At 40.7% G+C, this 17,135-nt stretch overlaps 1 protein-coding gene across 3 annotated transcripts in view; it reads left to right on the top strand.

Moving 5' to 3' along the window:
- RNASEH2B (ribonuclease H2, subunit B) overlaps positions 1-17,135 on the top strand; it is a 62,148-nt gene that overhangs the window by 28,167 nt on the left and 16,846 nt on the right. For 2 of the 3 annotated variants that reach the window (XM_010835673.1, XM_010835675.1), the window contains 4 exons: positions 1,005-1,081; positions 5,191-5,314; positions 13,789-13,853; positions 15,652-15,757. In XM_010835673.1, coding sequence (XP_010833975.1) covers positions 1,005-1,081; positions 5,191-5,314; positions 13,789-13,853; positions 15,652-15,757 — 372 coding nt within the window. The remainder of the gene's footprint in view (positions 1-1,004; positions 1,082-5,190; positions 5,315-13,788; positions 13,854-15,651; positions 15,758-17,135) is intronic. The other variant, XM_010835674.1, reaches the window with a different exon arrangement.

Raw genomic sequence — 17,135 nt, 5'->3', positions numbered from 1 at the left:
AGGGGAGCCTGGTGGGCTGCCGTCTCTGGGGTTGCACAGAGTCGGACACGACTGAAGCGACTTAGCAGCAGCAGGGTCATCATATAAAATTATGTCCTTAATTTTTTTCTTTAAACATACTATGAAATGCATTCATGTATATAACTTAGGGTTAGAATTTCTTGGCTGTATAGTTGGGTTGCAGTGTTAGAGAATAAAAATCAGTACATGTTTCCTAAAACCAAATCAGTAAGTATGGAGATAAATGAATTGTTTATTGCTCTTCTGTGTCACTTCCATGGAAGGATTCCAGGATGTTTGGAGGGGATGTGATAGACTAAAGAAAAGTAAGGTCTAGGCGGCCTAGTTGGTTTGATTTGCCTTTTTTCTTTCAGCCTGGTGAGCATCACCCATCTAACTGCAGAGATCCCAGTTTCCTATGTTCAGTCTTGTTAGATGCCTACCCACCTGCATTTTTTCTTTGGGGGATGGTTAGAATCTGGGGTGGGTAACAACCTCTGAGCTTTGAGTCATTGACCGTGAGCCCAGAGCACATAGAAGGAGCCATGTACAGAGGGACTAATATCGCTTCCTGTGGCTTCGTGCTCAGAAGCACAGGAAATTACATTTTCCTGCAGCTCTGTAGATGGACTTACACTGGTTTCCTAATATTTGCCTGGTTCACATTCTGTCTCTCTTCCCCCAACCCTGCTATTTTGGTGGGGGGAGGAATGGGAGGTGGGGAGAGGAGGGCCTCTGTTAAAAATGACTTCTGAAGAAGAAGTGGAAAGTTGAAGATCCAGTTCAGTGTCTTAGCTTCCCTCTCTATACCAGGGTTTGAAGCTCTTTGGAGTAGAACCTCAGGGACCACATTCTGCCTTTGAGAGATTCTTGGGCCTGAATAGGGGGAGCTTCTGAATTTGGAATTTCACATATATTTTTCAGTGGATGGTTTCCACATTAGGATTAAGATGAAATGACTCAGTTGTCTTTCCAGAACATTGAATTCTCTTTTTAATCTATAGGAGGTCTTCTTCACTTTGCCACACCTGTGGACCCTCTGTTTCTGCTTCTCCACTACCTTATAAAGGCCGATAAAGAGGTGAGTTTCCCAGGTTGAGGTATTGACAGTGGGGAAATAGCATAGATTGGCTTTGTTTGTTTAACCTCCTCTCTCTCCATACAGTGGTCCCAGTGCAGATTCCCCACAGTTGAGTGTAACTTGGTTGGTGTAGTACACCTGCCTTGCGTGTGCCGGTGTAGACGGGAGCACTGGTCGGCAGACCTGGGACACTGCACCGTGGCCTTGGACTGGTTCACCAGAGGCTTCTGAGAACCGCCTCACCCTCTGTGTTACCTCCCTTCCCTGTTTGACAGAGCCTAACAACAAAAACCTCGTTCGTTTTTGAATACAGTGCAGATGTTTAAGACCTCAATCCTTAAGAGCAGAAAGTAGATTTATTGTCTTTCATTTTCTTCTTTTTGAGAGACTGTGAAATAGATACACTGGAGTGTGTGTCCAGCAAAAAGCTCATTAATGGGGAAGCTATAGCCAAGACTTAAGGAATCCCAGACAATAAAATTTACCTTTGTAATATAAAGACAGAGTTTATTAATAGTAATAGTTCCAAACAGAGGTTCTGAAATACTTTGGTCCCAGGATACCTTTACACTTGACAATTATTAAGGATCCCAAAGAGCTTTTTGTTCCTGAGTGTTTTATCTATCAATATTGACTACATTGGGCTTCCCAGGGGGCTCAGATGGTAAAGAATCTGCCCGCAGTGCTGGAGACCCAGGTTCAATCCCTGGGTTGGGAAGACCCCCTGGAAAAGGATTAGCAACCCGCTACAATATTCTTGCCTGGAGAATTCCGTGGACAGAGTACTCTGGTGGGCTATAGTTTATGGGGTCACAAAGAGTCAGACACCACTGAGTGCCGGTACGGTTTCATTGACTACATCAGAAATTAAGACTGAGAAATTTAAAAATGGCCTTATTTACTTATTTATTTATTTTCAAAATAAAAGTCATAAGCCCATTTGGAAAATACTGTCTCACTGAATTTTTCAGGTCTTCCAAATGTCAGCAGAACACACGCACGCGTGCACACACACACGCCTTTGTTAATTTAATATTACTGGTGGAACTGGAGAGCCTCTTGACGAAAGTGAAAGAGGAGAGTGAAAAAACTGGCTTAAAACTCAGCGTTCAAAAAACTAAGACCGTGGCAACTGTTCCCATCCCTTCATGGCAAATAGATGGGGAAACAGCGATGGACTGTTTTGGGCTCCAAAATCACTGCAGATGGTGACTGCAGCCGTGAAATTAAAAGACGCTTGCTCCTTGGAAAAAAAGCCATGACCAACCTAGACAGTGTATTAAAAAGCAGAGACATTACTTTGCCGACAAAGGTCCATCTAGTCAAAGCCATGGTTTTCCCAATTGTCATGTATGAATGTGAGAGTTGGACTATAAAGAAAGCAGAGCACTGAAGAATTGATGCTTCTGAACTGTGGTGTTGGAGAAGACTCTTGAGAGTCCCTTGGATAGCAAGGAGATCCAACCAGTCCATCCTGAATTAAACCAGTCCTGAATCTTCATTGGAAGGACTGATGTTGAAGCTGAAGCTCCAGTCCTTTGGCTACCTAATGCAAAGAACTGACTCATTGGAAAAGACCCTGATGCTGGGAAAGATTGAAGGCTAGAGGAGAAGGGGATGACAGGATGAGATGGTTGGATGGCGTCACTGACTCAATGGACATGAGTTTGAGTAAACTCTGGGAGTTGGTGATGGACAGAGGGGCCTGGTGTGCTGCCGTCCATGGGGTCGCAGAGAGTCGGGCACGACTGAGCGACTGAACTGAACTGAGTGGTCTCTTTAGAAAACTCTTTGAATGCTGGGAAGCATGTCATAGTGACAGATACAAACTCTCTGCAATTCTAATTTTTGTTTTAAAGTTCAAAATTTTTCATTGGCTACAATACTGTTAGTCTTTCCCTTTAAGTGACAGATTGACTGCATTTATGTTCTGTCAAATACTCAAGTCTGAATAACAATAGTCCGTAGTGATGTTTTCAGGGGAAAATCTGAGTAAAGGGCAGCTAGCTCTGCTCACAACTCAGACAGTTCCACGGTGTGTTTCCTTGAGCCTCAGCAACAGCAGAAGTGCTTTAGCCATGCTTCACTTTCATCACACAGAACATTGAACCGACTTGCACTCAGGGTCAAGATTTAAATAAAAGTAATTGTTTTGCTGCTTGGTCCAGGAAATCCTTAAGTAAACTGACATTTTTATAACTGTTTGTCCATGGCAGTGAAGAACGCAGTGACCACTGGACAGTTCGCCAGCACCACCTTGACTGGTGCTGAAAAGCCAGCAGTTCTCCCTACCTTTGCATTGGAGTCAGTGCAAATGTCAACACAGTGAAAATGCAGACAGCATAATAGCATTATTATGAAAGTAGTTTGAAGTTTGTGGACCCCTGCAAAGGTTCTGGGGACTCCCAGGGGCCTCCAACCACAGCTTGAAAACCTTCGAAATAACAACATCAGGGAATAGTGTTATTCAAACACTTAGCCACATCTTCTTTTTGCACTCAGTGTGTTTGCCGGTAGTTTAAGAGCTGATGGGTTCTCACTGAGTACTTAGACCCATTTTCCAAAACTCCTGTTTTGTATTTATATCAATTTAATTGCGATAAACACTGAGTAACGAAACTGACTTAAAATTCGAAATTGTGCTTTCTTGTTTTCTCATACTCTCCCCCTCTCCTGAATCTTCACTCTGTTCTCTAGTGTGGTTTAGTGAAGTTTTGTTCCTTAGTTTAATCATGTTTTCCCTTATCTGGAGGCTGCTGTGATAACCAGTATAATTAGGGCATGAGAGCAGTGAGGCTGGTAAGCCATGTATATCTGAGGAGCAGAAATGGTTCTAGTTACCACCAGGAAGGCCCTGGAAGTGTTCAGGGAAGAAGATGGCAACTCCAGGGGCTTCCGCTCCTGGTGTTCTCTAGGGTATACCAGCAGGGAGGAAGCCACTGACCAGCCTCAGTGCCTGAGGTGATGCACCTTTAAAGGCCTTCACCCCATTTCGGGGGACTGTTCCCCTGTTTCCCATTAAGAACCTGACTTGACTGGTGAATTAATCCTCACCGTGGCCCTCTGGGAGGCTCTGGGGGTGCTGTGACTGGCTCAGGTTGGCAGATGCAGAATGAAGCTCATGGTGGTGATTGGCTTTCATTGTAAACTGTTTTGCTGTCTCTTCCCAAATACTTTTAGTGCCCCTTGAAATAGCCCATGAGGTACCCAGATATTCCTCTTCTATATTTTAAATGTGATCTGTCTCTATTTAATTAAGAAAAATACCACTGAGCAACTAACACTTTCACTTGGGACTTCCCTGGTGGCTCAGATGGTAAAGAAACTGCCTGCAGTGCAAGAGATCCAGGTTCAATCCCTGGGTCAGGAAGATCCCCTGGAGAAGGAAATGGCAACCCACTCCAGTATTCTTGCCTGGAGAATTCCATGGACAGAGGAGCTGGTGGGTGACAGTCATGGGGATCACAAAGAGTTGGACACAATTAAGTGACTAGCACTTTCACTTTCATTCACTTTTGAAATGGTGACCTATTTTTTAAAAAATATACAATTTATTTTAAGATCAGTAAAAAATAATTCTTCTGTCTAGCTCTCCCAGCTGTTACTGACTTTATGTTCAAACACACTTCTTATTTCAGAACCTTTTTGTGTGTACATGGTAAAGAAAAGGAGAATGAAACATTAGTTTATTATGAAATGATTATGTCATGACTGAATAGTTCATTACATATAAGTAAATCATTGTTTTAAAGTAGTTAAATATTTAACACTTTGGGCGATCATAGAAGAAAATAGACTAAGCTAGGAATCTGAAGACAGTGAGACTTAGGAAGCCTGTGGATTATTCTTACTATCTAGGAAAAAGAGAATATTTAAATTGAAGCCTTTCTTGCCACTTGTCAATGGATCCCCAGTGCTTTCAAGAGCTTTCTAAAGGGAGCTGAGAGTCGGTTCTGGAGCTTGTCCCCATAGAGGGAGTTCTTAGGTGGAACAAATGGCTTGAAACTTAGTTTACAGTTCCAGCTATGAAATTATGTATCTTTTTCTCTCTTTTTTTTATAATGTATGAGTCTGTTGACTGGAGTGCTTGCCTCCTGACTGACTTACAGTCTTTTCAGGGGAAGTTTCAGCCCCTGGATCAAGTTGTGATGGATGACATGTTCCCGGATTGCATCTTGTTGCTGAAACTTCCTGAACTTGAGAAGTTACTTCAACACGTGACAGAGGAGAAAGGTATAGCATGTGGCCTGTGAAGTCAGGCTTGTGGCTGCTGGGGAGGCTAGCCGGTCTGTCTGAGAACACAGAAGCTGGAAGGCCCGCAGAAGATGATGCTTATTCGTGTGGGTTATAGGAAAAGTTCTGGTTCAGATTCCCTTCCGTTTGTCAGTATTCTTCCTCTACTGCACTGCTTGTTCAGCCTGCGAAGTTTGGACCAGTGAAATACGGTGGCCTGTCTCCTGCAGGGCCAGGGTTCACAAGGCTCGGGCTTTAGTTCAGTTCTTTGAACGAGGCTGTGACTTTGTGTAAGTCCCTCAACTGCTTTCTGCCTTGGGTTTCCATTTGTAAAACTTGCATAAAATCTATGCTTTTATTGATTCAGGAAACATTTATTGAGCACCTACTAAGAAGCATATATTAAGCACTAGAGCCAGGCTCTAGGGATAGTCATAAGTAAAATACTGGTCTTTTTCTTACTTTGCTTTGACTCTGATGGAGACAAATGACAAGTTAGGGCAACAGCAGTAGAGGGTAAGGGAAGTGAAAACTGGGTTCTGCGGGGATGCACAGTATACAAGTTGATGATATATCTGCTTTGAAAACAAAAATACATGGTCAGGTGAAGCAATTTTTTTTATTGAAAAATTTAAAAATAATGGAAAACTCAGAGTAAAAAACTACAAATATTGTTTGTCCCCAACCCCAATTATCAACCACTGTTAATATGTTGTTATGTTTGCTTTAAATCTCAGGGAAAGAATTTCTTTAGGAAAAACCTGGTAATCTGATTACAGGATCTGATGGCCCAGAAGAAAAATTTAAAAAGCATTTGCTACATAGTTTTGAGCAAATCATTCAAACTTTTCAGCATCCGTGATACGCCAGATGAAGGGTTTGAAGGATTAAGAGTACTCCTCATATTCTGCTATACATTATAATTAGTACCCTGCAAAATTGTTCTAAGTCATAAAATGAAGCTTTCCTTCTCTTAGCTTTAGAGTGTTGAGATCTCTAATGACCAGCATATGAACATTATTTAAGTATTGCAATTAATAGTTTCTACCACAAAGAGATACTTCAGGAATTAAATGAAATAATACAAGTAAATCAGTGCCCAGAGAGTGCTGGGTGCACAGTAAATGTTAGTATCATTAAGGCTTCTAACTAGAGATTTTAAATTCTTTCCTGATGTTTAAGTACTAGGTATACAGTAAGTGGGGCTTCCCAGGTGGCTCAGATGGTAAAGAATCTGTCTGTAGTTCAGGAGACCTGGGTTCAATCCCTGGGTTGGGCAGATCTGTTAGAGAAGGATATGGCAACTCATTCCAGGATCCTTACCTGGAGAATTCCATGTACAGAGGAGCTTGGAAGGCTACAGTCCATGGGATGACAAAGAGTCTGACACAGCTGAGCAACTGAGCATGCACGCACACATGTAGTAAATGACCAGTACACACTTGTTTGATGGTCCATTGATGACTATATAGTCAAGTGGTTTAAGTAGGAGAATGGGGATAATCAGACAATAATAAAAATGTCTGAAAATGAAGATGTTAATGGCCCAGTTGTGTCCAACTTGCCCGGTGGCTCAGACAGTAAAGAATCTGCCTGCAATGCAGGAAATCTGGGTTCAGTCCCTGAGTTGGGAAGATCCCCTAGAGGAGGGAATTGCAATCCACTCCAGTATTCTTGCCTGGAGAATTCTGCCGACAGAGGAGCCTGGTGAGCAACAGTCATGAGTTGCAAAAAGTCAGACATGAACTGAGCAACTAACACTTAAGCCTGCTAGGTTTATGAGAACCTTCACCCCTTGCCTTCTCCCCACTGGATAAACCCAGCCCAGTTGCTTGTATCCTGAATGGTGATGGTGGTGGCTTTAGTTAGCACTGTTCACTTTTTTAGTGAAGGAAATGATGTGTCTCTGCTAGCTCTGGGGCTCAACATGTTTCTTGCCAAAAAAGCTCCCATTCAGTGGAGAGTTGACAGGAGAAAGGACTAATAAAGGGTTATGAACTTCGTCTTGAGTGTAATGCTCTGTTTCATATTGCAAGCAAAAGCTGCTCTGCGTTGTCAGATATGATTAACAGGAAGAGCCAGGAAAACTTACCTGATTAAAATACCCCAAGCACCATTGCCAAGTTTCTATTCCCAGGAGGCAAGAGAAAAAAAAAGAGACCATATGAGTTTCTCAGTTGTGGAAAACATTCAGAAAGTAGATGTGAAAATGTGCTCCAGGCAATTTGTTCAACAATACATCAGGGAAATTCAAGTTTGAGAACCGATTACCCAATTGCTGAACATGTTATTTGATTGTGGACTCCTTTCTATTCCATCTTTATTTTGTAAGCCCAGTCTTTCCAGATGTTCAAGACCAGTTTTACAGGCAACAGATACATTAGGGAAAGAAACCTTTCCAGCATATCTACATGTTATCTAACTCACAAACTCTTGCAAATATTAAGTTTAGGATACAATAGAATAGAAGCCGAAGATAATAAGAAGAGGTGGCAAGAATACACAGAAGAACTATACAAAAAAGATCTCCATGGCCCAGATAACCACGATGGTGTGATCACTCACCTAGAGCCAGACACCTTGGAATGCGAAGTCAAGTGGTCCTTAGGAAACATAACTACAAACAAAGCTAGTGGAGGTGATGGAATTCTAGTTGAGCTATTTCAAATCCTGAAAGATGATGCTGTGAAAGTGCTGCACTCAATATGCCAGCAAATTTGTGAAACTCAGCAGTGGCCACAGGACTGGAAAAGGTCAGTTTTCATTCCCATCCCAAAGAAAGGCAATGCCAAAGAATGTTCAAACTACTGCACAATTGTACTCATCTCACATGCTAGCAAAGTAATGCTCAAAATTCTTCAAGCCAGGCTTCAACAGTATGTGAACCATGAACTTCCAGATGTTCAAGCTGGTTTTAGAAAAGGCAAAGGAATCAGAGATCAAATTGCCAACATCTGTTGAATCATTGAAAAAGCAAGAGAGTTCCAGAAAAACATCTATTTCTGTTTTATTGACTATGCCAAAGCCTTTGACTACGTGGATCACAACAAACTGTGGAAAATTCTTCAAGAGATGGGAATACCAGACCACCTGACCTGCCTCCTGAGAAATCTGTATGCAGGTCAAGAAGCAACAGTTAGAACTGGACATGGAACAACAGACTGGTTCCAAATCGGGAAAGGAGTACATCCAGGCTGCATATTGTCACCCTGCTTATTTAATTTAATATGCAGAGTACATCATGCAAAATACCGGGCTGGATAAAGTACAAGATGGAATCAAGATTGCTGGGAGAAATATCCATAACCTCAGATATGCAGATGACACCACCCTTGTGGCAGAAAGTAAAGAAGAACTAAAGAGCCTCTTGATGAAAGTGAAAGAGGAGAGTGAGAAAGTTTCTTAGTAAACTAAGATCATGGCATTCAGTCCAGTCACTTCATGGCAAATAGATGGGAAAACAATGGAAACAGTGACAGACTTTATTTTGGGGGGCTCCAAAATCACTGCAGATGGTGACTGAAGCCATGAAATTAAAAGACTCTTGCTCCTTGGAAGGAAATCCGTGATCAACCTAGAGAGCATATTAAAAAGCAGAAACATTACTTTGCCAACAAGTGTCTGTCTAGTCAAAGCTATGGTTTTTCCAGGAGTCATGTATGGATGTGAGTGTTGGACTATAAAGAAGGCTGGGCGCTGAAGAATTGATGCTTTTGAACTGTGGTATTGGAGAAGACTCTTGAGAGTCCCTTGGACTATAAGGAGATACAGCCAGTCCATCCTAAAGGAATTCAGTCCTGAATACTCATTGGAGGGACTGACGCTGAAGCTGAAGCTCCAATACTTTGATCACCTGATGCAAAGAACTGACTCATTGAAAAAGACCCTGATGCTGGGAAAGATTGCAGGCGGGAGGAGAAGGGGACGACAGAGGATGAGATGGTTGGATGGTATCACTAACTCGAGGGACATGAGTTTGAGTAAGCTCCAGGAGTTGGTGATGGACAGGGAGGCCTGGTGTGCTGCAGTCCATGGGGTCCCAAAGAGTCAGACACAACTGAGTGACTGAACTGAACTGACAGAACATGTTGTGGTATTTTTCATAATCGTGGGTAATCTGTGGCCTTCATGAATTTAATGAATTTTTAAATGAATTTTTAAACCACTTTGCTTATCAAAATAGGTAAATTTTAAAATTAAGTGATAGTTTATGCCCTTGGTCCTTGTATAGCTTTTTTGGGGTATTCAAGTTGGATATTTCTTAGTGATCTTCTTGTCCAGGGAATGTTTAATTCAAAATAAATTTGCAGTTTAAAAACTTCTTAGAAAAAAAAACTCTAGGCCCACCTGGCTTCATTAGGTGAATTCTACCATACTTGAAGGAAAAAATAATACTCAAAGAAATAATGATACTTAGATTATTTTAGAAATTAAATGAGAAAGGCATATTTCCCAACTAATTTTATGAAATCAGAGTGGCAAAAAGATAACTACAATTTAGTATTCTTTATGATCATAGACTGAAACATACTTTTAAAATATAGCAAATTAACTGTGTAAAAAGGACAGTATGTTATAATCAAGTGAGGTTTATCATAGGAATGCAGAGTTGGTTAACGTTAGAAAATCAATCAGTATGATTCACCATATTTATGCATAACAAAAAAACTGTATGATCATCTCAATAGATGTAGGAAAAACCCTTAACAAAATTCAGTCATTATATAAATTCTCAGCAAATTAGAGATAGAAAGGAACCTCCTCATTCTTTTAAAGGACATCCATGATAAACCTAAGCTAATATCATACTTCATTGTGAAAGACTGAATGCACTTTTTCCCTAAGATTGGTACAAGATAAGGATGTCAGTCCTCTCCACATCTACTCACCAATGTAGCGGACGTCCTAGCAGTTTTGATAAGATAAGAACAAAATTAAAGGTATACAGCTTAGAAAGTAAATAGTGAATTGTCTTTTTACATCAACAGTATGGGTCATGTATATAAAAAGCTCAAAAGAATTTACCAAAACCCAAAATCACTGGAACCAATAATCAAGTTCCCAGGATATAAGGTCAATATACAAAAATCAATTCTGTTTCTGTATATTAGGAGTGAACAATTGGACAGTGGAATAAAAGCATGCCATTTGTAATATTAAAAAATCATGAGGTTGTAGGGATAAAGGTAGCACAATATATGTAAGACCAGTACACTGAACAATGTAAAACATTGCAAAGAGAAATAAAAGAATTAAATAAATAGAGAGAGATACCATGTTCGTGAGTTGGAAGACTCAGTATTGTTAAGATGTCCATCTTCTCCAAAGTCATCTATAGATATAATGCAATGCCTCTCAGGCTTTTTTTTTTTTTTTTGGTAAAAATCGATAAGCTGATTCTAGAATTTATAAAACTGTGCAGAGAATCTGTAGTAGTCAAAACAATTTTGAAAAAGAAGAACAAGTTGGAAAATTTATACAACCTGATTTCGAGACTTACTGTAAAACTACAACAGATAAGAAAGTATGGCATTGGTACAGGATAGAGAGATAGTTAAATGGAACCAAATAGAGAGAACAGAAGTGGACCGACATTTATGTAGCCAATTGTTTTTTTCAGTGGTGTCAAGACAACTCAATGAGAGAAAAGATAATCTTTTCAACATATGACCTGGAAAAATTGGATATCCATGTGAAAAACAACATTGACTCTTACCTCAGAATCATACAGAAAAATTAACTTGAAATGGATTAATAACTTAAATGCAAAAAATGAAAACTACTAAATTTCTAGAAAAAGCCATAGAAGAAAACCTTTGTGACCCTAAGGATAGGCAAAGATTTCATAGAACACAAAAGCCACTAACCATTAAAAAAAATGATAGATTACACTTCATTAAAATTAATATCTCCTGTTTTCTGAAAGATACCATTAAGAAAAAAAAGACAAACTACAGTTGAAAGAAAATATTTACATGACAAATATCTGATAGTGTGTGTGTGTGTGTGTGTGTATTCCAAATGTATAAAGACTTCTTAACACACTAATAAAATGATATCCGGGCTTTCCAGGTGACTCTAGTGGCAAAGAACCCACCTGCCAATGCAAGAGGTGTAAGAGACATGGGTTTGATCCCTGGGTTGGAAAGATCCCCTGGAGGAGGGCATGGCAACCCACTCCAGTGTTGTTGCCTGGAGAATCCCATGGACAGAGGAGCCTGGCAGTCTGTAGTCCATAAGGTCGCAATGAACACCACCAAATCCATGGCTTCTCAGACACCATCCAGGTTGAGAAGGAATCCAGCGCTCCTGTTTACCAGCTCAGTGACTTTGGACAATTTATTTTAACTTCACTCAAACCTAGTTTTTTAAGGTGGAGACAAATAGTAGTTTCCACCTGACATTCATTCTGAGCATTCAGTGAGAAAACATGTGTGAAGAACTTAGCACAGGCCTGAAGATGTGATGTTATTATCACTAATGAGTTATTTCATTTTTTCTTAAATAATATGAAGTACTTGCTATGTGCCAGATGTTGTGCCATGCCCTCATTTGATAGGTGACTTCCCAAGGTGACGTCACGCACTGGGGGTGTAGGAGCCCCAGCAGTACAGCTCAGAGCCTGGTCTCCTCTTCTGAACCAGCATTTCCAGAGCAAAGGGGCCTGCAAGGGGCTCAGACCGTGAGCAAGAGGAAGGAAAACTGTGGCAGGTTGTAGATCATCCTTTCACGAAATTTGGAGGCAGAGACAAGCGAGCGGCAGAGTCAAGGTGGGATTCGTGGATGGGAGCCTCTAGGGAGATTGCCTCAGGCAACAGTCGGAAGGTCTGAGACTCAGCAGCACACATGTTCTGAGTGGTGGCTGTGTGCTCTTAGAAGCGGCCCTCCTTTTGTACAAAGAAATAGTGCATCAGCTCCAGGGAGGCTGAGTCTAGTCTCACATGCCTTGGTTCCCCAGCAGGCCGTTTCGTTATTCCGGTGACACATCCTGCGGACACGGGTGCAAAGGGCCAGCCCCGACTCTCTGCCTTCTAGTTAGTGCCCGCAGGCTGAGATGGGGAGGACACAGTGAGAGCTGGCTCAGGCCAGCCCCTCCCCGTACAAACCGTCTTACTGAAACTCCAGCAGTTTAACCGTCTGCAGAAAACCACCCCTGAGTAAGCAGTTTCCATTTCCCACCATGATTACGGAGGAAAGAGAAAGGCGAGCTTGCATCTGGCCTTAGGAATCCCAGTGCTCCTGCAGCTAACTCCTGCGTGGAGGCGGGAGGGAAGAGCTGCCCCTGCTGATTGCACAGAAAGCAAGAAACCCCGTGAATGAGGTGTTACCGAGGAAATAACAGCTTAATGTCATATACCATATATATGCTATACGTGACATTAAGCCGTTAGATTACATAAAGCTAGCTGGATTGTGAGAAGAGGAAGTATAATTTATAGGAGATGAAACTTTTATCCCCATAAAGGGCCAAATTGAGCCTATCGTAAATCTAAATTCCCCTGAAATAGCTATGGCTATACTGGTAATACATTAAAAGATAAATCTCTTCTTTCTCCACCAGTCCCACCAGCACAGTTCTAAGTAGTTAACACAGTTCTTTTCCTGAATGTATGCAATGAACTTCTTAGGCACCTGCATTTAGCTTCAATTTTCTCTCTTGGGATTTCCATTTTTATTTTAGAAAAGAAGTCTTTCATTTGAGAACATTGGGGTGATCTTAAAATTATTCAGAAAAATGAAGATGGCTTGGTGTGTTAATTTGCTGAGTTTTAAAAATGACCTTTTCAGACAATAACTAGATTTACTGTGGTGACCATTTCAGAGTATGTGTAAATATCAAATCACTCTACCTGAAACCAGTACTATATTGTACATCAATTATATTCAGTTAAAAAATTACCTTCCCTCCAGATTTGTTGGTACAGTTGTTTTCAGTTTTATTGAGAAATAATTGACATACGTCACTGTGTAGGTTTATATTGTACAGAATGATAGTTCGATTTACTTGTATTTTGAAATGACTGTCACAGTAGATTTAGTTAACATCCACCATCTCATATAGATACAATGAAGAGAAAAAAATTTCTCCTTGTGATGAGAACTATTTGTATAATTTGATAATTTTCTTAAATTCTCACTCATTTAATATTTGGTGAAACCTAAGATGTCCCAGTTCTGTTTAGGAATTTTTTTTTCCCAGTGTCTCAAGAATGCTCTCAGGGTTATTAATTGAGTTTTTCAAGTATATAAAATGTTATTTATTTTTTGGCTGCACCTTGCAACTTGTGGAATCTTAACTTCCCCAACTGGGGATTGAACCAGGGCCCTCACAATGAAAGCACGGAGTCCTCACCACTGGACCACCAGAGAATTCCTTGAAATTTTTAAACTGTTATCTTGTATATGAAATAGCTTTATGAGTTTATTTTTTGCTTAACCTACTGCACTGTCTTTTTTTTTTTCTTTTAATCCAGAAGTAGACAAGAAGAAATATTACAAGTACAGCAAAGAGAAGACATTAAAATGGCTAGAAAAAAAGGTACAGTACCTCTCAGTGCCTTGTGGCAGAAAGCGTTTAATGTTCCTTTTTAAAAATGTTAAGAGAGAAGGTAGTAAGCCTGACCCCAAAAACCATCTTGAAAGTCCACCTACAAGAGAGAAGCTGTACAAAAATCTGCCAAGTGCAAGAAGAATCTTTGACTTTGCACTTTTCCTAACTCAGGCGGCTCTGGACTTAGCTTGACGTGCTTGTTCCCATTTCCCTGTGACCCTCACCACTGAATGAAGAAGTCCTTGCTAGTTGCTGGTGTAGACTTGAGTCTTCCAAGCCAGGTAACAGCAGGGCCACGTGTACTCTCTGTGGGTCCTGCAGGCATCTCAGAAGTTGACGTTGCTCACACACGACCTGCAGGGGCCAGGCAGACAGGGTTCGGGTTTAGCGTCTAGATGCTGAAGATGGGTCTTCTCCCAGGCAAGCCCTGTGTCTTGGTGATCCTAAGAATTAAACTCAATATAAGATCTCTTGCAGTGTTCTCCCAATCAATTTAGTGGATCACAACCAGAATTTCTCTTGGAATGGAATGGAATAGAATGGGCTAGGATAGATGAGGATGAATTAAAAGGAAAGTTGGATTGAGAATTGGGATTACCAGATGCAAAGTGGTATATATAGAATGGATAAACAATAAGGTCCCGCTGTATAGCGCAGGAAACTATTCAATATCCTGTGATGAACCATAATGGAAAAGAATTTGCAAAAGAAAAAACTGAGATTATTCCATATAATCAAATATATATTCTTATATTGTTTTAAAAAAAGCACAAGATAAGGGCAAGTGTTAAGTATGACTATAACATATTTATATATGTTTTGGGGTATTCGGTTGCTGAGTATTTCTTACTGTGCATATAGTGAAGAAACAAAAAGCCATTGGTCTAAGGATATCGCTTACTTTCACAGTGATAAGGAATCTCACCAGACCAGATCTGTGGATGACAAAGTTTTTGCAAGTTTTGTGGATATCAGTTCTAGCAGTGATTCCTAAGATTCTCTTCTGTCTTCTATATGAAAAACATGATTGTCACATCATGTTAATGGGCACATTAGGAGCCTGGGAACATGGAAATGAGCCTTGCAGTATTAATCAGGCTCGTTTGGGCGAAGTAGGGAAAAGGTTTAAAAAGTGCGTGTGTTTCACTCTTCATTTGCATCATCAGTAGTCTTTGCATTTGTGGGATTCTGTGTAGATGAAGAATGAGAAGTGCTGAGCAGAAACTGGGCATTTAGTTTTTGCTCTTAGCAAATGATAATGATATGAAATAATGAGGTGAAGTTTATATTTATTGTGTTTCCTTTCTTAAATTCCTAGAAAGTGAGAAATTTATATTATTTATTCTCCTTAGAAAATCATAAAACACAAGTTTTGTGCCGTGTTCTGTCCTAAGGGCCTAACATCCATTAACTCATTTAGTCCTCACAGCAGTCCTGTGAGATCGGCGCTATCTTTCTTTCCCTTTCATAGGTGGAGGCACAGAGAGGTTCAGTAAGCAGTCCGTGGTCACAGCAGACCCAAGCCGCCTGCCTCCAGAGTCCGTGCTCTCGCACGGTGTAGGCCTTAGGAAGCCCACATACTGAGCTCATCCTGCAGCGTAGTCACTACCCCTCACCCGTCTCCAAATATGAAGCCATCTCTTATCTTCTGAAGATACATCTAGATCCGTACTACTTCTTCCTGGACCTTAAATGGATTGGAATCATGGGTTTAGAAAGTCTGAAAAGTCAGGGTGTCTAAAGTTAGTTGAAAATATCCTGATATTTCCCTTTGGTTGTTTCATAGGTTAATCAGACTATGGCAGCATTAAAAACCAATAAGGTAAATGTCAGTGCCCGGGTACAGTCTACTGCATTTTTCTCTGGGGGCCAGGTCTCCAGTGACAAGGACGGTAAGCGAATCATTTTTTGTTTTGTTTTGTTTGTTTTGTCTGGAGTAAGTCGCCAATGTGTAAATGCCCGTCTTAGGATTTAAAAACCTTAATGTCTCAGAAACTTCACATTCTTGCCAATGTGTTCTCTTGGATCTCATGGCAGGTGTGCATTTTATTTCAAAACCAAGTAGTACTTGTGCTGTAGATCAATTCTATCACTAATTGATACTTAAGTCATTCATTCACAAAATCTATATCTTGCACTAATAGTAATAACGACCCTTGTTATCCTTTATTGAGGGTGTGTAGTGTGCCACGCCTTTTACTAAGTTGCCAGCGTGCACATACTAGCTCATCTGAGCCCCCCTCCAAGTTTCATTTTACAGCGAGTTTGGAGGCCGTGTACAGAGTCACACAGCTAGTAAACGGCAGAGCTGAACTACTGATGGAGCTCGCCCGGCACTTAAGCCCACACTCATAACCTTTTTGTTGTACTGTTCTTGGGGGCAAGGATTTCCAGAGCTTATCTGTTTGCATCTTTCTCTCCAGAAGCATAAGTCCTACTGTAGGTCTCAATATTGTGATTTTAGATGAAATTTATTCACTGGGCAATTAATTCTTTAAGATACATTCTTTTGCCTTTCTCATTGTAGTGTCCTCTTACCTTTATATGTATAGTTGAATAACAATAGCTATCTGATACAATTTACTTTCTGAAATGGTAGGACAGTAATTCTCCTGACTTTAAACTCTAATTCAGTGTTCCCCTGTTCTAAATATATGATTCCAAAACATCTGAGTTTCGTCATTTACAAAACAAATACCAAGCAGCCTGTTGGTGATTGGCTGTGATTCAGGCAGTCTTTGATGTGCAGAGATCCACCTCACAGTACCTTACACACACAGATGATGGCTGGCTCCCGCCATTCTGGGAGTGGTGGACTGCCCTTGGCGTCTGAATTAACTAGCTGTCAGTGTCTGTGATAGGCTTAACAGAAGGAGAGAGAGACTGAGTCAAATGGCTGGCTGGCCGGATAGATGGATAGATCATGGGTGATGGATGGATACATAAAACCAAAGATTTTCAGTAAAGCAGGAGAAGAGATGTTAGTGGTTGTTTAGACAGATGTTCTCATCTTAAAAATGAAAAACTGTGGTCTCCGAGAAGTAGATCACTTACTCAGGGTCACCCATCCTAGCTAGCAGACCAGGTTGTCTACTCTGAGTCTGGTGTTTTTACCAAACGAATATCTACATCTAAGAGTCTGGGCTTCGCTATATTGCCATTTAGTGTTCCAGCCATAAAGTAAGCTTTATACTCTTTACATTCTCGCCTTTTTAGACCTTTAGCTTGATATGTGCCAGAGGAAGCAAACAGATATGTTGGCCTTCTTAT

The sequence above is a fragment of the Bison bison genome, unplaced genomic scaffold (assembly GCF_000754665.1).
Source record: "Bison bison bison isolate TAMUID 2011002044 unplaced genomic scaffold, Bison_UMD1.0 scf7180017864048, whole genome shotgun sequence".
Classification (NCBI taxonomy): Eukaryota; Metazoa; Chordata; class Mammalia; order Artiodactyla; family Bovidae; genus Bison; species Bison bison.
Note: the sequence above shows the minus strand (reverse complement) of the source record. Positions and strands in the feature narration are given on the sequence as shown.